Raw genomic sequence first — 23118 nt, forward strand, 5'->3', positions numbered from 1 at the left:
CAAGGAGGCACTAGAGATAAACAGTTAAACATTGTAAAGAAAATATATTAGGTCCACAGATAGCTTTACAGATTTTATATAGTTAAAAAGTACCTTGCATCCTCAGGTGACTCTGCATAGATCTGATATGTTCTCTCCTCGGTCACAATGTTTAGTGCATTCTCCTTCTCGTGGTTGTCCACAATCTCTCTGCGATTGAAACACAGCGTACACATGAGAGTATAATGCCTAAAATTTAGAAATAAAAGGAAAATGGCGACAAGTAAATGCATCCTTTTGGGGATTGATTTCTTACTTGGCAGCACGGATATTAATGGTTCCCCTCAGCTTCTCCTCGCTGTCGTTCTCGAAGTACATGAGTTTGGCGTCTCGAAGGACGAACCAGCGCATCTTCCAGTTCCTGCGGGACAGGGTGGACATTCCTCCCCCTTTCTTGTAGAGCCAGCCTGACTTGAGAGACTCCTGTTTAGCCCTAAACCACATAAAGGTCTCATCCTTCAGAACACACCAGCGTCTGCGCCATGGAATCATCAGCCCACCTTAAAAATTAAAAACAAACTTTGGTTTCAGTTTATACATTTTTAATGTTTAATTTGATCAATTATATTTGGTTATATAGGCAGGGTCCAAAATGAATTAACAAAAATCATCACCAGATGCCAAATACAAACAAAAATGTGGCTTTGGCTGCCGATTGGCTAGTAACTTTTTTTAGAAACGGCACGTCTTTTTGCATAAAGACCCCAAAAATGTGTGTTCATGTAATATATGATGCTGCATGTGACACCGTGACATAATATAGCAGAAATCTCATTGTATGATAAGCATAAACGTTTCTTTATAAAAACATAATTTCACAAAAAAAATGCTCAGAAGCTCAGAAATCTTTTGAAAGGTACATTTTCTAACTCCACTACCATTGGTTGGTTTGGCAAAATTTTCGCCTCAAACCCTTAACAAACACAGCAAATCAAGCAATTTCGATGTAAAAGTAAAAAACACTCACTCTTCATGTACAGATAGCTGTGGAAATATGGAGGTCCGCTCCCATTTAGCAAATGCACTCTACCATTCGACACCTCCTCATCTGTGTCCACATATCCATCATTCTCATCATTACTGTCAATAAACTGTGAACAAAAAGAGGATGTAAACATCAACAATGAGTATTAAAAATAAACATATAGAGTTTGTTTTCTCAAATATGACGTTTCATTATTCTGTAATCGTACACTTTGGAGCACTGTGTATTTTTTCTATGGCCGGACATATCACTGTCTTACCCAACTAGTTAATACAGACAAAAAGAGGACGAAATCAGTAAATGTCTTCCCATTTTTCACTGTTATGTTAAGCTTCATATTACACCCAAATAAACCTTGAAACAGGTCTCTGGGTTCAAATATCCTCGACAAAAAAAGTTGTTGGGAGCAGGTTTAACAGGCATTGGCTGAATATTCTGTGAATGTCCTGAGGGGTAAAGTTAAAATATAATTCAACCATTCCCTCGCAACCTGAACTAGCAAACAATACTATTGGCTATAAGAAATCCAGAGCAATACACGTAAGTGTAAGTGTTGATGGACTTCTTTATTATATCATAAGTATTACAGTTATCAAGAATTAGGTCAAAGTGCTTACTGTAGTGTTTTTGTTTTGCCCCGGGCAATGATCTCGCAAACACCTGACGTTGTATAACTGTGTAACCCTGATGAAATGCATATTTCTTTTCAGGTGACATGTTTGCCTGTAAGGTGTTTACATGGGCAGTGATTCTTTTTTTAAAGCGACTGTATTTGATAAATTCTTTGTAAGATTTGAGGTGACAAAGACCAATGCAAATGTATGAAAGATTAACCTTATTCCCAGCTGCAAGCAAACAACTAGTAATGAGTCAGTATCAGACTATTCAGCCAAAATTAAAATTCACTTTTTTTTCTCACCCTCAAATTGTTCCAAATCTGTATACATTTGTTTGTATGCTTGTAACCAAACTAGGCAAGAATTGACTAACATCATAGAAAAAATTACAAATTGTCAAAAGTATCACAGAACTGTCTGCATTCCTACATTCTTCAAACTATATTATTTTGGGCTCAATAGACCAAATAAATGTTTCCTACTATGGTAGACAATGGTGGCCAAGAACTGTTTGGTTATAAGCATTCTTGCCAATATCTTTGTCTGTTCAGAAGGACAAAGACATTTATACAGATTTAATAATATAGTAATTAGTAATCTTACCCCATTGGGAGATATTTTGACTTGGTTTAAGCATAAACTCAATTCTTTTAATATTTTTCCCCACAAAAAAAACGAATTATTTTCCCTCATGTAAGTTGTACTGATTTTAAGTATCATTTTTTGACACAGCATTAAAATACTGAATTATCTTTGAGAAGTTTCATCTCTTTCTTTGGCGTGTGGTGGAAACAATGCTAAATGTATTTATTCAGGTCGTTCTGAGACTAGGCAGCTAGTGTGCAGTCGAGCCCCTAGCTTACTATGAATTTCTTAAGATTTTCTCTCATGAAACTCATGAAAATGGTGTGTGTGTGCCAAATCAACTCACCGAGTCTGAACTTCCTCTGAAGGAGTCGATGCTATTGTAGGTACAGGACCTGCGTATCACTTCCTCATCAGTGAGGTGTCCATCATTTGTACTTCCTGCGTCCCCACAACTCCCCAATGCCTCCTCAAATTCTTCTTGGTCATAGTCTGACTCAGTATCTGGAATAATACTGAAATTAGTCTCCTCTTCTGGCAGCACAATCTCTGTTACAGTTTTCCTTGAGTTTTTATAAACCACTCCATAATCTTCTTTTGTTAAAGTCAGTGTAGGTAGAGGGGGGGGCGGAGCTGAAGGCGGAGGTGGAGGTGGAGCTGTGGGTGGAGGTGGGGGTGGAGCTGTGGGCGGAGGTGGGGGAATGTCTGAAAGTCTATTTTGTTCAATGGAAGTACTCGACATTGGCCGTTCCATACGTTCAGGTGAGTCCAGCAGACCTTCAGCGAAGGCGGGTGGTGGAGGTGGAAGACTGGAGAGAATCTCCTTGTCCAGAGGCACAGGAGATGGGGGAGGGAAATCAGGAAGGGGTATGCACTCGTCGTCTGCGTGGAATCCTTCGTCCACCTCCTCCTCTGCCAGCGGCGCGGTGGTCTCGGACGGGTCGTGAAGGTTCTCTTCGCTGGAAAGTGACTGTTCCAACCCCCCAAAGTCTAGCATCTCCAGGAACTCGGTGGCCACGCGTGAAGCCTCTTTTTCCAGCTGGTAGATCTCTGCGTCCTTCTTCTGCCGCAGTTCGTCTCTGGAGCTCTCGTTCAGCAAGGAAACCCCTTCGTCTCTCTGTTTCTGTAGCCGTTCAATCTCTCTCTCCAGTCTCAGGATCTCCTCCATCTGACGACCCTCCTCTTCGGATGAGTACTGGCACAGGCTGTGGGACACCCTCTGAAATATAGTGTAGTGAAAGTTTAATAATTCTATATTTATATAATACAGTTAATACATCACATTTAAATATCAAATCAAATGGCACAATGGTAATATGGTGCTTTTTGGAACGCTTAAAGTGATAGTTCACCCAAAAAGACGAGAATTCTGTCATCATTTTCTCATGCTCTTGTCATTTTAAACCTGTATGACTTTCTTTCTTTAGCAAAACACAAAAGAAGATATTAAAAAAAAATTGTCTATAGACTTCGAAAGAATAGGGGACCAATGGGGTTTTTGGTTACCAACATTCTTCAAATATCTTCTTTTGTGTACTGCAGAATACGTAGTTTTGAAATCTCAGAATCCTGACAGAATTCTTGTTTTAGGGTGAACTACTCCTTTAATGCATGTACTTTCTATTTCTTTTATAGTAAATGTGCATGCAACCTATATGGCCTCATTATTTATGACAGGGTTCAAAATTACATTATTACACAGTGCTCGTAAAAACTTTATTCTTATTGGCTAGTTGACACATTCCAAGGTATGTTAGTCCCCTAAAACAACTTCTAAAAAATAATGCCAGGCGATCTGGGTACTGTGAGTCATCTTGACCAGCACAGTTTAATATTACACACAAATTAAAGTAATAGTTCACCCAAAAATACAAATTCTGCCATCATTTACTTACTCTCTTGTCATTTCAAAACGTTTTGACTTTCTTCTGCGGATCACAAAAAAAGATGTTTAGAAAAATGTTGTTAACTAGCCCCCATTCACTTATTTTGTGTCCATACAATGGAAGTGAATTGAGGCCAGTGCTGTGTGGTGACCTACTTTCTTCAAAATATATTTTTTGTGTGTTCTGCGGATGAAAGAAAGTCATAAAGGTTTGAAATAACAAGAGGGTGAGTAAATTATGACAGAATTTTATTTTTTGGGTGAACTATCACTTTAACTATAAATATGCCCAATTTACAAAATTGCTTGTTTGAACTGTGCCTTCCCTTAAAACCGATAGTAAACAGGTTTTCCTCTCGTTCGTTGGAAATGAGCTAATAATATTTCGAATCAATATTTCATATCCAATCATTAAGAATTGTGTCAGGCTCTGATCGACCCGTCTGGATTTATTCTGCCATAACAACCGGCAGTCTGTACATTATCCTTTACTTATCGATTATATGAGATTTATAAATATAATATAATAGTTTTCAGCAACATCCATGGCAGCATTTTGTATCAAATACCCATTTAACCAAAACCCCAAACTTTTTAATGGGATACAGAGAATTAGGCCACAACAAAAAATCTAAAGTCTTTTCATAAAAACATGACAGAATTCAATTCATGTCCAATAAAAAAACAATACCTTTTGGTTGTGATGATTATGTCCCACCAGATCCCTAACAGGAGACACAAACAAGAACAGAATGCATTCAGTTAAAGTAGATTACCAGCACAGCTGAACACAGATTCAGATTAACCTATATTCACAGCAAAATATTTCAACAGATTGTGGTTTACCTGCTCTGTCCTGCCTCTACGTCCTCTACCTCCTGCAATATCTGTTTGCTTTTTAGCTCTTCCTGCGTCCTGTTAAACTCTTCCTCTTCCAGCTGTATCCGCAAAGCCTCTTCTTCTATCCTCCTCTCCTCCTCCTCCTCTCTCCTCTGTCTCTCTACCTCCTCTCTCCTCTCTTCCTCACGTCTCCTCAGCTCCTCTTGTCGTTTCCTCTCTTCTTCCTCTCTTCTGATTCTCTCTAATTCTTTTCTCCTCTGTTTTTCCTCCAGGAGCTGTCGGTAGAGTTGGCGAGCGTGTCGTCCACGGAGGTGTTTCTGGAGAACCACAGCGGCAGAGCGGAAACGGAGGAACACTTGTCTCCAGAAGTGAGCGCGGTAGTTCTTTTGGATTGTGATGGTGCTGCTACAGACTTTTTTATAGTGTTTTCTGCAAGACGGACATGATATTAGTTACATAAGGCTTTTTTTTCTATTTACAATTGGTTTAGGTGTACTTGAAAGGAATTGTGCCCAATAGAAAACTGAAAAAACATATTTTGAGTGGCGATGCAGATTTTGATATTTGGCACCTCATGCAATTTTTAAGTGTGACTTGGGGAACTAAAAGTGACAGTTTATTCAAAAATAATTTTAATTTTCATTATTTAATTTTCCTCAAAACCTGTATATGACTCGTTTGCTGTGGAATCATAAAAGAGGATATTTTGAGAAATGTCCCAGTGGTTTTGTCAATGGAAGTCAACAGGGGCCAGTATTGCTTGGTTACCAACATTCTTTAAAATATCTTCTTTTGTGTCCAAGCTTAAGTGTCCAAACACTTTGGTCACACTGTATTTGAAGCAGATATATGCTGCACAGGCCTATTTCAAGTGATGCTTAAAATCCAGAATCCCAGAAAGTGTGCGTCTCATCATTTCTAAACACAAGTAACATGTAGATATGCAAACCTCCCTCAAACCTGACACGAACAATGGACTTATTCATGAAAAAATGCAATTGTACAAGAAGTTATGTTCTTTTTGTGTGCAACTTTTTCATAGTTCAAAAATTATTTTCCCTTTCATTGTAAATCAAATCCACTAAGCATTCCTCTCCAAGCACTGATTCACACTGTACTTGTAAATCATTCTGCAATGCAAACTTTCAACAGGATTTACATATTCAATTATAGCAATTCATTCCCTCATCCCCAATAAAAAGTATCTAAAGTCACTTGTTAACAACATTCTTAGCTGACTCACCCAACCTCATTTTAACTGAGAGCTTGTTTATACACAAACACACATGCACTAAGCCGTACTAACCTTGCCACATAACTTAGTATGTGGGCCCGGATCACCATACCAGCTGCTGTGCGCACCTCTTCTCTTTCCTTCTCCAGCCTCTGCTCCAGAGCTTCCTTGAGGAACACCTGCCAGATCAACAGAGAAGAAAGATAGAACAAGAGAAGAAGTTGGATTTAGGTATCCTGATGGGTAACTCTCCAGACTGTGGAGTGCTATGATGTTCTCAGCAGGCTACAGGCTACAAGGAGCTGAGCTGTGGAGCTCTGCCATTGTGCTGAAACCACAGTGCTCTGATTTCCTGTTCATGCTGCTTGGGCTATTCCAGACAGACTGACGTGCACGAACACAGAGAGAGAGCGAGAGAGAAAGAGAAATGAGGGGAGGAGGGGGGAAGAGTGGCTCTCGTCCAGAGAGGAGGCCACACCCTCTCTCTCTTGCTCTCTCTCATAAGCAGGAGACATGGAGGTTTAACCCTTTCCTTACGCTTAAAGGTAAGGCCTCGGGGAAAACAGTTTGAAAGAAGTCAGAATATAGTGGTGCATACATGCCCTCAAATGGATAGTTCCCCAAAAAATTTAAATGTGGTCATAATTTATTTACTTTTAATGTTGACTCGTCATATGACTCCTTCTTCTGTGGACCAAAAAAACTTAATGGGGGCCATAGTTTTTTGGATACCAACTTTCTTCTACCTTTTTTTGTGTTACGCAGAGGAAAGAAAATCATAGAGGTTTGGAATGACATGGAATGAATGGCTTATGAGTAAATTATGACATACTGTCTTTAAAATAAATTGCCAGCTAACAGGTAATGTTAGAGAGTTTCCAAAAGGTTTTCTAAAAGTTATCCAAAGCCTTCTTGCAGGAATTTTAAAATAGCATTTTATTATAATCATATATCATAGCTAAATCTTATTAAAATATAGAATTATTAGAATGTTTGTGGTAAACTTTACATTTTAATCTAGATGTTTCGAAAATTAATGAATGTTAGAATTTTTTTAATATATTTTTGTTAGTTAGGTTGTAGGGTCCCTTCAACTGGGAACAGGTCCCATCAACTGGGAACTTTCCATAGACATTATGATTTTTATCATAATGTATTTTTATACTGTACAAACTGTATATTCTATCTCCTGTGTGGGGACATTTGGTCCACACAGTCGAGTTTACCATGATCACAAACACACGGTGTCAAGTCTAGCTTCCCAAAGATCTTTTAAGCTCCTTGTGAGATTTCCCGGAACCAATGACCCAGATGTTCCTGTAATCACTGACGCACAGCTGCAGACACACACACACAAGGAAGTTTCCTCTTCCACATCCTTTTCTCATCCAATGAAAAGTCTGAGCCCCGATCTAGGTAAAACACTTCCTCAACACACAATCAACATGGATATAATTACACCCAGATTGTTTAGAACGAGGAAACATAATCCAAGACCCTTTCTCAGTCTGCCAACCAACCCCCCAACCTTCACCTCAAATCTGACACTCGCACAAAAACACAACATACAAAAGCCAAGAACTTAAACCCAATAACACACTCCTGAATCTACACCTCAGACTAAGATAACAACCATTGGATTGTCAGACACGTACGTTATCTATATAATGTATCTGGACCTCTGTCATCGGATCAGTTACCCAGATCTTCACCCGCTCCATTCGCACAAAGACGTTTTCAAAATCATAAAGGTTACTACAGTTGAATACATTAAACTGTTAACAAGAGTTGGTTTTTATCTACCAACATGAAAAACATACATGTGTGGAACATATGGATAAACATCGACCAAACACAGCTCCCCTGATGTTTCATGTCATGTGTTTGATCTACCCCCCTGCTTAAAACACTTGATGTGGTGCATCGACATTGGCCATGAGTGATTCATATTTTTCTATGGATTCCCGACAGATGGACACAAACAGGATGGATAGTCACCTATTTGAAACATTAAGAGGAACAAAACAGCAGTATCTTCAGAAATGTTCATCTCATTCATCATCAGTTGTAGCTGTTAGGTATCTTCAATGTGAATATGAAAGCACAGTTTCTGTCATGAGGTCACCAGTGGGTCCATTGTGCCTCAAATTTAACAAGTATGACTGTCAAGTCTTTTCGAACAGTGAAAGCAGTAGGTTAGAGTAGCTGACCCTGAATATACTGGTGCTCTGACGTGCTGAGAACAAATTGGAGCTGGCCAGCCCTGACCCCGTCACAGAACAATGAGGCTATTTTACAGCTAAACAATTTGTAAAGTATGACTGTATTCAGCAGGGAGAGAGTCTATGTGTCCAGTGCGTGCATGTATCTGAATCTGTTTGTCTCTGTGTCTTTACGTATGTGTGCGTGGGAGCCAAATGTACAAGAACATTGTAGGATACGGCGAAATATTACATTACGTTTTCACTTGTCTATTGAGACGGATGAATTGAGAGGGATGGTATCTTGCATTTGTGGTCTATATCATCGAAGTTACTACAATGCTTGACTTCGGTGCATAATGCCATTCTGTTTTTGTATAGCAATAAAGCTTTATAATTGACAAATATACCAGATTATTTTCTTTTTTTTTTGCATTGCTGTAGAAATTTCATGTCTATTTTGTTTCTCACTTAACAATTTCACCTCAAATTTGCCAAGATGATGTACAGTCAATAATGTACAGTCAAGTACTCCAATTTACATATAGACGGTCAAAGCAACTACATAAATAAACGTTACAACGCATATAACACCTAAATAGTTATATTAGTAGCCACTAGCCAGACCTATCAACAATCACAGACCGGAAGTTAACTTCGGGCCAAGCGCATGAGTCTGTGAACCGTCTATAGAGTAACGCTGGAAAAATGTCTTCCAGTTTGGTCTAGCTGGTTTGATGGTTTTAGAGATGTTTTAGAGAGGATTTGAGGCCAGCAAAAGACCTACGTGTCTGAGGTAAAAGATAAAACTGTTTAAATCAGCTAAGGCCATAAAACCAGTTTAAAATTTTATTATATTGTATGTGTTTACAGAACTCGCTGTAATTCATTAATTTAAATAAAAGCGGTCCAAATCAAAGGACAAAAGAATGTCTTTATTTATAGTGCCTTCCTGTTCCACAGAAACCTCAGAGCTCCTCTTGCTGTAAAAACAGCCTGACCGGACCACTGCGCTTTATGTGTGGCAGAGACTGACCAAGGAAAGTGAATAATTGACTGATTACAAGATAAGAATGAATAGACAATGTTGAACAGAGAACAGAAAGTAATCTTTTCAGCAGCTGTACTTTTGTTGCCAAACGCCCATAAAGTGCCCCGTTCTCATTTCAGGCCGGACACATCCACACTGTTAGATGTCGCTGTAGATTAGCAGCACATTACTGTAAAAATCCACAGTACAATACTGCATCTGTATATTACAGTAAAATACTGCAGCTCATAATGCATTCTGGGTAATTTTCATTGAGCGGGAAACTTTTACAGTAAATTTTGGTCTCGCTGTAACCTCGCTGTAGCTTTGCTGTAACGTGTAACGAAAGTGCGCCACAACGTCATCACGTCAAATCACACAGAGCCCATCCTGGCTGCAGCTGGAGGAGGATAATCGATTTCTGGCAGTTTGGTAAGTTTTTAGTTTGGTTTATTTTATGTGTTTCATACAAAAAAAATATTTTGTTTTTGTATTTTGCACAACAGTTTGTCACAGTGTTGTTTTAAACGTGGAATGAGAGAGATATGGTCGCCAACAAACGTTGCTTCTACCTCAGAAATTAAACGAAGTCAGCCCACTGCTTAAACCCGTTTTACACATCTCACTTAATGAATATAGGATTATTTCAACCATTTATGAGGGTTTTGGTGAGTTTATTTTCTGTCGAATAGTTGAAGTTCGTTTATAATGGCAAGCTAGGTAAACCGACTTGTATTTGGTAATAGATAAACTCGCGTTTGTGTTCAAATAAAATAATATTTGACCAATTCAACTAAGATTCCTCCTAAATAAGTCTCATACGAAATAACAAAGTCACTGTGAAGTAGCCCACACAGCTACCAAACCGATCCATACAGATTTCATTACTAACAGATTTATAAATGTGTTTGCGGCGCTTATTTCTGTATTTACGGTATATCCGCAGAAGCAGATATGATGTTCTTTAGAGTGTTTTACATTCAGTTGGCCAAAAAGTTTTGTATGACAATATATTTGTAGCGATATTGCTTCCAACACCTCAAATCAATGCACGTACTTTGCTAAAGAGCGCTGCTGACTCCGCCTTTACGTAATGACGCTGTACGGAAAGAGGAGCGCGATCAGCTTTAAATGCATTTCCAAAAACACATTGACTTTCGCTACACCAACGGTATAGAAAATGCAATCCCAAATATTTGAACTCTTAATGTTAATGTATACAGGGGAAAACATTTAAATGATCATTTTGCTACATTTTTGATTGACTATCTTAAGCGTATATATTAAACATGGTTTCTAAATTTCAGCAAGTAACATATCATTATATATTTCTTCTTACAGCTCTAACGTCACAGTTTGGTCCACTTTTGCACCCTGGGCTTATGAGTTTCTGTAAGTATTGACCATGTATTTATAATACAACTTTTATTCAAATTTGTTTCTGGTTTTACTTCTGACTTTTTAGTAACACTTACAATAAGGTTCTATTTGTTAACATAGGATGTTAATACATTTTAACATTTGGCAATACATTTTTAAATCAATCAATTTATCTCTGTTCACATTAGTTAATTCATAATGAATTCTCAAATATTATTAATGTTGAAAAATATTGTTCATTGTTAGTTCATATTATCTAAACCATTAATAAATGTTATGGAATAAAACCTTATAGTAAAGTGTTACTGAATTTTCTTTCACCATTTACTTCACAATTTGTACTTATTTCAATGGCTAACAGATTTTGTTATTTTTGGCTTTTTGTGTTACAGTCTCACCATTGATATTTTGGCTAGATTTGGTCATTTTTAAACCAAGCAAGTCATCCCAGGATGTCCAGTTACAACTGCAAGTCATGTAGTTTCTCGACAAAAATACCCACACAACACTCTCACACAGCACCACACAACACTCTCACACACCCGCACACAACACTCTCACACACACACACACAACCCTCTCACACAGCCCCACACAACACTCTCACACACAACCCTCTCACACAGCCCCACACAACACTCTCACACACAACACTCTCACACAGCCACACACAAAACTCTCACACACAACACTCTCACACAGCCACACACAACACTCTAACACACGACACTCAGTCTGAATGGAACATTTTAACTACAGACCAGTGTTTTCTTTGCCAGTGTTAGATGACACCTGTCACTTTGTTGCTATTGTTTGTTTTGATATGTAATGTATGAATATTTTTGCTCACTTAAATGTTGTAATATATATAGTAGTCAACATTTGAAGTGGGTCAAAAAAGTTACAAGAATAGGTATTGTTCTCGCCTTTTTGATCCACTTTAAATGTTGACTACTGTACATAGTCATTATATGTTGTTAATGTAATACATCATTCTTCAATACTGTTTTAAATGTTTTAATACTTTTTTTTTCAATGAAATGATTCAATAAAAAATTTGCCTGGATTGCCTTTTGATTCATAATGTCAAGTATAGCAGTTTTATAATATTAATAACTACAGATTTATATCCAAACTAGCTAAAATATATAATAATATTTGTAATTATTGCCAATACGAATTAAATAGTAATTTGTCAATATAGGTATTACAGTAAATTGCAGTAAAAATATAATAAAAATACAGTAAAGTACTGTGTTGTATCTATACAGCAATATTTTTTGTACTGTAGTAATCTATTACAGTACAGCACTGTAAATCAAAATACAGTAACTTACTGGCAACCGTGCTGCCAGTAACGTACTGTAAAAATACAAGCAAATCGTTAACAGTGCAGATGAGTCATACAAAAGTGAGTAACCACAAGCCAACTTACCAAGGAAGAGTTTTTTTTGATGGGGTACGAGGAAGAATTTATAGGAAATATGAAGTTGAAAGAGGTCCATTTGAAAGTTTAATAGGGCTTTAAAATTAACATTTTGTTACTAGAATTACACCAATTGAATTGAGTTTTTACTGTAGGTTATTTATTTATAGGTTCTGTGGGTTTTTCATGTTGTATTGATATGTGGGGTTTCCTTTTGACTGGGTTTTATTGTTTAAATGGTTAACAGGTGTCATGTCAAGTCAGCTTTATTTATATAGCGCTTTTTACAATTTTCATTGTTAAATGGCAGCTGTACAAGAAAACATTGACTATAAGCAAAACATATAAGGTTATGCAAGTCAAAACACAGGTCAAATATCAGGAATAAATTCCTATATGCAGTGTTAATAAAATAAAACTATAAAAGGTAGACATTATTGTCCTGTCCAATCCAGTGTCTGAAACCTTGATAATGGCCTGAATGATGTGACTCATTGGTGGGTAAAACATTTTATTTGTCCGAATTACTACATAGGAATTTTCATAAAGTCTTTTTTAAAGTCCCAATGGATTGTAGAACTTAAAACTCCTCTTTAAGCATTAGAATAGAATGTGTAAAAGTAATTTCCTGTGATAATAATTTCTTCATGCCTTAAAATGTAACTCTTAACCCTAGAATATGCAAATGAATCCCCTCCTTCATTCAAACACTTGAGCTTGGACCATTATGTACATAGGTGCCTCATTCGACACACGAGCAGCGCATGCACGTGTTGCAGAACCAGAGCTGAAATCTGTTAATGTGATTGGTTACAGGGCTTTGATGTTGCAAACAGAGCCAGAGAAAATATTCTGCAATTGTTTAAAATTATTTTTTATGAATTTTCACATGGTTTATCCTAAAGCATGTATAAAACGACACATAAGACATATAAACAAAATTGACTGGATGGCTTTTAATAACCATAAATGAATAGCAATGTAATTAATTCATAAGAATAATAATATATAATTAACTATGTATTATTCATATTTTTTATAGTGATGTGTGAAATAGGTGTGAAATAAGGATGCACCTTGTATAGTTGCAGCAACATAAAATGCTCTAAAATGTAAAATGTCCAATAGTGATGACAAACGTGTAAATTGGGCAATATGTGTGTTAAGGAGTATTTTGGAATTATGTTGGATGGACAAGCATATATTAAAATACTTTTCATGCTTGTCAAGTGCTGTACTTTATAAATCCAAGTTAATGACCTCATAAAAATGTCAGTACACCCAAGAAATACAAGCCCAGGATCATCCCAAGTTTTATAAAAGTAAAGTGTGAAATTATGGGATGTCAAGATACCATCCCACTGCATTTTTATGTGAAGTTACAAACACACAACCTGTATGAGATTACCTGAAAACCACTACAGCTTAGTAAATGAAAATCTACAATCTGAATAAAGGTTAAGCAGATCAAAAAAGCTTTCATCTAAAGGTCTAACGTCTTCTTTACTGGGATCTAGAATGGATGATTAATAATGGCATTTGATGTTTCAACAGAGACAGCCATGTGTGCGATATGACATAAGTACCCATAATGTATCCATGTTCAGTCGAGGGATGGGATTGAAAGCAAATAAAATACATGTATGTGAACGTGTGTTTATTTTCAAACTGCACCTTAGTTTTTCCCAGCTGCCACTCTTTCTCTGTGACGTCATACTTTGCAAGCAGATCTGCACATTTCTGTCTGTCGTCCGCTGTGTGTTTTCTGTCCCTCAGGACCATTGTATATCTGCACAGGAAGCAAGTACAGTGGGAACACGTACACACATTCCACGTCACTGACTATTGACTAAACAATGCACTGAAAAAACATTCTTAGTTAGCCAAAAGGTTCCCTGGTATTGTTCGCAATGATTTTAGGGACCTTGTGTATCCGCACAGCTTTCCAAAAAGCTTGCTTTAGCTTAAACACAGGGCACCTGGAACAGATTTTGTCAGCTCTTGTTACAGTTACTGCATTTTGATAGACTGTCATTAGTTTTATGGCATCTTCTTGGCATTATGGCTCACCTGCTGAGGAAGTCATGGAAGGTCCTTCGTACAGGAAAACCTGCTCGGCGGATCTTCACTGTCTCCAGCATTCCAGAATAACGAAGCTGATTCAGAACCACGTCTGGGTCAAATCTATTGGCATTCTGGAAGAAAACAGAAAATGTCCATTAGCTATGATGTCAATATTACTTGGATCTGAATAATCCGATTTTAATTTGACTGTTTTTTTAAGCAATGGTGTTATAAGGATAGTCACCCAAAAATAAAAATTCTTTGAGCATTTATTCACCCTCATGTTGTAAAAAACCTGTATATGACTCTATATTAAATGATATTTTGTGAAATGTCTCAGTGGTTTTGTGTCCATACAATGAAAGTAAATGGGGCCAGTGTTGTCTGGTTCTTCAGAATATATTGTTTTGTGTTCTGCATACAAAAAAAAAGTCTTACAGGTTTGACATGACCGGAGTAAATGATAAAAGCATTGAAAGTATGAACTATCCCACCAATTTGACCCTGAAAGCAAATCTTAATACATTAACAGTACGATTAACATTTCTTTAACAAATTTTCGGCCCTGTTTTAGTCTGTCACATTAAGAACAATAGATTCCTGTGAGCGGAAAGAAATGGGTTGAACACTAACAGCGATTAAGCTAAAAGTCAGAATTAATTACGTGAGGTGTGGTGTCATGCTCAGTGACCATCAGCAGGCTGGCTCAGTAACGTCAGCACCAGGCGTTCAGTCCCGTCTCATCTGAATTTCTGATCACTTTGTTACGGAGCCGAGCTCGGTGTCAGTGGCCTGCACATCTGGTGTGGCTCTACACTGCACTAAAAGAAGACATCATTCCACTCCTGTGTTCTGCTGTGTCTCTAATTTCAACAGATTAAAGTAATTTTGTTTATGCTTAGATTTTTGTAAAAAAACTAGACTCTTTAAAGGATCTTAGACTGGGGTGAGATGAGTGTGGGGCTTGCTACTGTGTAGAATGAACGATAAAAGAAAAGGTGTGGAATGATAGAGAGAGCCAGGCATAGCGCCAGATGAGGCACAGCCGTGATTTCCCTCCCTGAGGACAATCTGCACAATACAATAACTCTGCCAGGAACGCCAACTTGATCCTCTGTCCGCTGAAACGAGAGTCCCTATAATCAATTCAATCATAATGGGGGCTCGAATTAACATTATTACGGTTTGATTATATCGTATAATGAAGGGTAGACAGTGTCTCAGGCTTTGTGCAATTTTTTTTGTTTGTTATCTCCACATTCCTCTGCCGCAGGTCAGGAGCGTGATAACTCTCTCACTGCCACTGAAGCGGACAGCCGTGACCTCTGACCCCAGCACAGGCGGGTTTGGGCTGGAGGAATGTGCTGGTGGTGGGGATGGGCCGCTCCATTCTGAACAGAGCAGCACAATGAGACTCTATTCACGGAGTGCAGAATGAACACTAGAGAACATTTCATACTCAGAACACTTGCTGGCTGTATTGCTTTTGACATTAAGATGTGGTCAGATTGTTGTTGTTGTTCTCTTGTATTATAAGGGATTTTTTCCTGTATCATAACTTTATCTGAATGCTAAAAATCAATAATTTTATTATCCTTACACTGTTCCAAACCCACTTGACTTTCTTTTTTTCAGTAAGACTTTCCAATAAGATTGTAAATGTTAATATTAGTTAATGCATTAGCTTATATGTACTAACAATTAATAATACTTAATACATTAAATTATTCTTAGTTTATGTTCATTTCAAAATTTACTATTAGTATTAGCCTTTGGTCACAATATGATACTAGAGAAGCCACTTGGGCATTTTGCAAAACATCAAACCCGGTTTGGAATAACATGAAGCTGAGTACATGTTTAAGAATGAGTTGAATTTTGAGGTTCCTGTACCTTTAAGTCATACAAAGTCATTTGGCACCTTGAAAGTGTTTAGTTTATAAATTTGGACTGAATGTTGTCACAAAAAACCAAAGGGTTGCTCAAACAGTCCAAACTTATCAATCCTACCTTCTCCATGTTAGGTTTGATGCAGCGTACAAAGAAAGGGTTGGAGGCACTTAGAGTCGCCATCAGCGCATGCAGAGAATCCTGAAACACACAGACAAAATAACGCTAAATTACACCCCCGAACAGCAAATTAACAGCGCAAAGCTGGCGTTCAGCAACCACAGCTGCTATTTACTTGTCCATTCCACATATCAGGTTGAAGAGGGCAAACACAGATAGTGACAAGCCCACTATTTACCAAGTCACATCAAGGACCCTTCAACCTGGCACCCTGTCCCACAGTCTTAGACTGAGAGGCTCCGGATCAGATTTAATGACAGGGGAATAGGGGAACATGCACGGACCCCGTTGAAGTCTTGCGCCTGGTTTGCGGGTAATCCCCTGGCTTTAAAAGCCGCAGCACAAGGGCAGCTGACAAAATCCCTTGCACGGCAGTTATGACACGCAAAGACCCATAACCTTGCAAACCAGCAGATACGGACATAGGGGATGAAACACTCATGAGTGCAGAACAACAATTCTGCAAGGTTTGCACTTAATTTGCATTTTTGTTTGGTCTTTATTCTGCAAAACATTTGCGTTACAAAATTAAAATTACATTCCTGCACAATAAAAAAAATCAAGTCTTTCTAGTGTCTCACCCTGAACTGAGAGCTGACGGTAGGTTTTCGGCGGGCAGTGCCCATCTTTAGTGTTTCATCTCCATTCCTACTACCAACACGCTCAAACAGGTCATAGATGAAGTCAAGCCTGAGAGGAACACAAAAGAGGCATCACTCAGAAAAAGCTTTCATGTGTGTTGCACCAACCGGCAGTTTGAAACAACTGTAGGTTTTGACTGCTGAATACAGAAATGCAGAATAATAACACATGCATTGATTACTCGAGGCAAAACATTTTCTTCAAAGGTATATAAAATATCCTTTTATAGGCACAAATATTTCATATAGTCTCTCTATTAAAACGAGGTAATCTATTAACAAGATGCATGCACAACTAATGGGCAAAATACCACATGCAGCAGCGATCTTATCTCACTGACTTTAGGAAACACACAGTATCACAGGATCCACAAATTTGCTCAAATCCGTTTAAATGGATTGAATGATTTGTCACCTGCTGTCTTTCAGCATGTTGAGGATATCATCTCTGAATGTGTCTCTGTTCTTCTCCAAGATGCCACATACATCATACAAGACCTGACACAAAAATAAATATAAGTTAGACATACAGTTATCTGTAAAAACATGAATCCAGAACTTTGAACTACTTTGATAGCATTTTATTCTTAAATTGTTTTATTGACAATTAACAGTTTTAACAATAAAATAAAATAGTAATAAACAATAATAAATTAGTGAAATGCAAAATAAAAGAAATTTTACTGGTCTTCATAATGGACTTGAACTCCACTGTATAGAAAGCGCATGTGCATGTCTTAACAATTCTGATAACACATATTTTTGTTTGTGAATAAAATCTCTGTATAATTTGAAAATATCAACATCTGATCCTGGTTGTTCTTGATTTTCATTCTTACAATGAGAAATCGAGAGGGTAGGCGAGCTGTATTCTATGGTAAAATACTATCACCTGTTGAGTATTATTCAGTCATGGCCTTCGTGATGACAGATTTCTCCTCTGATCTTAACACCATGATATACGTTCCTGAGCTTTTAGAGTATGTAGCATCCATAGCACATGCTGGGGGTATTTATAAAACAAGTTGGATAATTACAACCTCCCATCTTCTCCCAGTTAAAGAGGGAATTCATCTGAAGCTTATAGTCTGATCTTTCATTTGTGTTGGCATCAAGAGCAGCTGCTAAATATATTCCTTAGCTGAAAGCATTTAAAAGATTAGACTGGGATTGTGTGGAACAATGTTTTATGCAAGGACATCTTTGCAAGGGGTATCGGTATATCAGACTTTTGTAAGGCTATCTGGCTTGCTTGTGGAGCCCTAAATGAGACTGAATGACCAATAGCAAAAAAAAACTAAGACATCTTTCACACCAATAGTATTGTCATAATCCAGTTTTATCTGTCCCCCCTGTTTGTTGCGGACTTTCAGATTGTATTTTGATTTCCTGTTCCTGTAGTAGTTCTTTGTAGTTTTCCTTGTCATTGTTTGTTGTCACTGTTTTATTGTTGTCAGGTGTGCCTTGTTAGCTACTCTTAATAGCCTGTGTATATACCCCAGGGTTACTTTCTTCTGGTGTTTCATGTTCTCAGTTGGATGTCTATTGTGTTTTGTTTTTTAGATTAAAATCTATCAATTGCATTGTGTATGTGTGAGATCTGCTTCCTGCCTTGTTCCTCCTAGTTATTACAAGTATTAATCATGTTTTCAGTTTTTTGATTATACATTTTTCATTCGTGATCATCTCTAATGTTTTCGGTCACTACAGGAAGTAAGCAAAAGCGTGAAATCAAATAAAAGATGAGTGAATAAAATGTCCAAAGGAAAAAAAACCTTTAATTTGAGAAAGAAAGCTGGACGACAGCTCTAAGGGCTCTTCATGCCAAATGTTTCTCATGGGAGTGAATGTGGCTGTGGTTTCCAGCACATTAAAACTTTGTGTGGTGCCCATGGTGAAAGGGCAAAGCAAGCTTTCTCTCTCTCTTTTTCTTTTTTTTTTTGTTCAGCATACTGGCCAAACTGCTCATTCTGAAAAGACCAATTCTCCTCTTTCACTTTTGATGAGCAAGAACACTGAAGCAGAACCCTGATATGGCTTATGGGAGGGGCAGAGTGCCCGCTTCACCCCTGGTAGTCAGACCTCAGCAACACTTCAATTGTGTAAGAGAAGATGTGTGGGCCATGCCACCCACTGCAGTGTTACTGTAAAGACTGGGCAGTGCCACTCTTCAGTCTGTTGATGTTAATTAGACGCATTTGAAATGTACTATAAAACTTGGCAGACCTTATAAAATCTTTACACTCGCATAAATAATGTACCACAAAACCAATACTGTAAGAGCATTTCTGGTATACGCTGCAATTTTCTTCTGCATACCTGGTAAGACTATTAATTTTTTCTCATGCTGCAATGCCTAGTTGTTGTAACAATTTGTGTTGTAAAATAAAGTTTTAGTTTTTTAAGATGTGTACAGTTGATGGAATTACCTCTCCTGCATAATGTTTAATACCAAACTGGTGGTCCGCCACTCTGGGTTTCACATAGTAAGGGTTCGTCTGTGGAAACAAAGCACATTCTTCATTCATTTAATTTCTGATGTGATCATAAGTGCAGATAAAGCACTTGTGCAGGTTTTGTTGAGACAGACTGTATCTAGGTTCTCTGAGGACACTCTTTTCTCTCGTAGTTGTATTGTTTTCTGCGGCCTGAGGAAAGCCTGCTCACATTACAGCATTGTGCATGTGCGTGTGAGAGGCTATGGGGGTGTGACTGGGTGTTGCCTATTGGCTCGCCGTTGGTCTTTATCAGCAGGTTTAAAGCAGACTTAACCCTGTGTGATCTAAAATGAGACAAGAAACAGTGCATGAGCTTTAAATAGGAAGACTTACAGCATGCCGGCTGTGGAGTTTCTCCAGGAGGGTGTAGTCAGTGCCTTTAGGGAATCTGCTCTCTTCATTGATAAGAGCCAACATGCCCAATTTCTGCAGAAAAGAGCACATTTGCATGCACTTACAGTATGTACGGTCCACATTAGACACGTTAGAGCAACGCCAAGGTCATGTCCCAGGGATTGCACTTACAAAAAACGAATTTATAGTACAATGCAAAGTAAGTCACTTTGGACAAAAGCGTCTGCCAAATGCATAAATGTAAACGTAAGTTCTCACTGACTGTTAGTCATAAAACAGTTGACTGTAACTGTCAAATTATGCTTCTTCAAATACAGTACATACATACAGTATATGTAATGTGAGCATTTGTTTAAGACAATACATTGATGACTTAGTATTTCATCTCTGATGATGCAGAAGAAAGACAAGAAATTAAATGTATAACTGACTTCCATGATTTGTCAATGTGTGCATTTTAATTTTAAAGGGATAGTTTTTTCATTACTTACTCATTCTAATGTCATTTTAAACCTTCTGCAGAAGAACACAAAAGCAGATATTTTGAACAATGTTGGTAACTAAACAATACTGGCCCCTGTTGACTTCTACTGTATAGGGACACAAAACCACTAAGACAGTTCTCAAAATATCCTCTATTGTGTTTCACAAAAAAGTCATATACAGGTTTTGAATAACATAAGGTTAAATAAATAATGACAGAAATTTCGTTTTTGGGGGATCTATCCCTAAAAAAATATTATACATTGAAACTACATAAAGCAAATGTTTAATTTATAAATACATTTATAAGTTAGAATGTATGTTAATCAACTTTTAACAACCTTTTTTGTGTAAAATGATTTTAAGAATAAAATGTTCTATAAAATAGTATAATTGTATTATATTTTAACAATGTTTTCACACAATTGTTACAATGAAAATAAATAACATACAGAAGAATGGGAACTGAGAAATGTTGCAAACCAGATTCAAACTCTTAATGGCTGCATGAACATTATGTCAGAACACAGTTTCCAGTGAATAAAGTGTGGTCACATTTAGGGCTGATAAAAAGTCAACGGTTAAACCGGCACCTTTTCGATCAGATCCAGACACTCTGCATTGTCCATCCAATCGATGGCTTCCCAGTGTATCCCCTCCCTGCGCGAAGACACAAGAGAAGCTTTTGAGCAACAGAAAGACACACACACAACACGCACTAAAAGTACACAAAGGTGGTATTATCCTCAGAGTTCATGTGATGAAATGAGCTGTGACCAGGCACTGCTGACCCCCCTGAGCCATCACATTTCAAAACAAGAACACAACTGTGTGGGAAAGAGGAGTCCCATTCAAACATCTGGCAGACTGCCTTCACACAGTCACAACAGCCAGAACTGGCAGAGAACCCCCCACCTTTAGTTCATCTGCTATCTCTCAATCACCCTGCCCTACAAGCAAGCTAAGGATGGTTCAATGTCAGGTACGGACAATTTAGAAGTCTGGTACGTGTTACACCTCCAACCTTCAATGCTGCTCACCGCTCTATGACCTGAGCTCTTAGTGACACCTGATAGTATAAAAGCTAAGTGTCTACAGAACAGCCTGTGTCAGACGCTTTGAGATTCCTGCGGCTATTTCACGTGCTACGATGATGTAATTCTAAGGCTCGAAACATTCTCTACACAGATAAGTGGACACCATGTGTCTGTCTACGTGTGCTGGACACTGCCAGGCAATTCAAATTTAGGTTATAATGTATCGCAGATATGTGCTGCATTCTTAGTATTGCCACAAGGGGCAACAAAAGCAACCATTAGCTTCATCAGAGTAAAAAGATTGCTGCCTTGAATTTGTAAATACAATCAAATTGGCTTTACAAGTCATTTCAACATAATATTTTCACATATTTTATGTATTTATATTATATTACTTTTTGTAAGTTAGACAAAGAGATATTATAGTTTTTAGTTTTATTATTTAGCTTTTATTTTTAGATTAGATTATTTTTATGTTCATTTTAGTAAAACTAAATTAATTATGTTATTATATATTTGTATTTCTATTTAAGATTAATACATTTTTATTTTATTTTTGGATTAACTTCAGTTAGTTTCTGAGCTCTGCTGGTGACGTTAGTGAGATTCACCTGTTATATTCAAGCTGCTCAAGGGAGAAGATGTGCTTGTTGAAGTACTCCTGGAGCTTTTCGTTGGCGTAGTTAATGTTAAACTGCTCAAACCGGTTTACCTGGAGGTAAAAATAAAAAATATATGATAACATAATTGACAGTCTAACTGACTGGAAAATTTCTCCTTTGTATGTTGTGTAATAAATCCACTCACCTCGAAGTTCTCAAAGCCAAAGATGTCTAAAATTCCGATGGACTTGAAATTGTCTTTTCCTTTGATTTTCTGGTTTATTCGGGCAATGATCCAAGAAAAACATTGGGAATACAATGCCATGGCCACTGAGTCCCTGGAATCAATTGCCTTTGGAGAGAAGAGAGGGAGAAACATTGTTTAATAATCCTTTAAGAATGCAATTTAAAACCACTTCAACACCCACTGACTCCAGGGGTTATAACAAAATATAACCTGCATTTCAATAGAAATAAAATGTACAGTTTTCATTATGGGCTGTATCTAAAGAAATGTAATTCTATGTAATTGCGCAAGTCCACCATGGTATATCTTGTGTGAAGTCCCTGTAGTTGTTATCTTAGTACAAAATCATCAATCTTAATAGACAAATAAACTGTATGTTTGCAATCCAAATATAATATTTAGAGAAAGTTCTTTTTTTTATCCAAGATACGGTGATTTGTGCTTTTACAGGTAGAAGATTTAAAGAGACAGTTTACCCCAAAATAAGCATTCTGCCATCATTTACTCTCCCTCGAGTTGCTCCTAATCTGTATTAATGTATTTGTTCTAATGAACATAGAAAAGGATATTTGGAAGAATTCCACTATTGACTACTATAGTAGGGAAAATTACAATGGTAGTCACAAGTGCCCCAGAACTGTTTGCTTTCCTACAATTTTCCAAATATCTTTGTCTGTGTTCATCAGAACAAAGACATTTCTACAGATTTGGAACAATTCAAGGGTGAGTAAATGAACACTGAATTTTCCTTTTTGGGTAAACTGGTCCTTTAAGCTTTTCCAATGAATTTCCATCCAGTCATCATGCAAAGTGCCGAAAAGTGAGAATATTTATAATACGAGAAATATGTGCTCCTAAACTTCGAGGCTTCATTAAACAGTGCAAGTCATAAACCCAGCA

General features: G+C 37.5%; 1 protein-coding gene across 1 annotated transcript in view; it reads right to left on the reverse strand.

Annotated features, from left to right (window-relative positions):
* myo10l3 (myosin X, like 3) overlaps positions 1-23118 on the reverse strand; it is a 59990-nt gene that overhangs the window by 9716 nt on the left and 27156 nt on the right. Inside the window, exons 11-27 of the mRNA XM_079464896.1 lie at positions 22177-22323; positions 21981-22081; positions 20926-20992; positions 19829-19921; positions 19427-19495; positions 17413-17495; positions 16938-17046; positions 16297-16377; positions 14293-14417; positions 13897-14011; positions 6258-6364; positions 4958-5380; positions 4803-4836; positions 2573-3445; positions 1007-1130; positions 296-539; positions 94-189 (exon numbers count right to left, since the gene is read on the reverse strand). Coding sequence (XP_079321022.1) covers positions 94-189; positions 296-539; positions 1007-1130; positions 2573-3445; positions 4803-4836; positions 4958-5380; positions 6258-6364; positions 13897-14011; positions 14293-14417; positions 16297-16377; positions 16938-17046; positions 17413-17495; positions 19427-19495; positions 19829-19921; positions 20926-20992; positions 21981-22081; positions 22177-22323 — 2891 coding nt within the window. The remainder of the gene's footprint in view (positions 1-93; positions 190-295; positions 540-1006; positions 1131-2572; positions 3446-4802; positions 4837-4957; positions 5381-6257; positions 6365-13896; positions 14012-14292; positions 14418-16296; positions 16378-16937; positions 17047-17412; positions 17496-19426; positions 19496-19828; positions 19922-20925; positions 20993-21980; positions 22082-22176; positions 22324-23118) is intronic.

Source organism: Barbatula barbatula (genome assembly GCF_947034865.1).
Source record: "Barbatula barbatula genome assembly, chromosome: 9".
Taxonomy (NCBI): domain Eukaryota; kingdom Metazoa; phylum Chordata; class Actinopteri; order Cypriniformes; family Nemacheilidae; genus Barbatula; species Barbatula barbatula.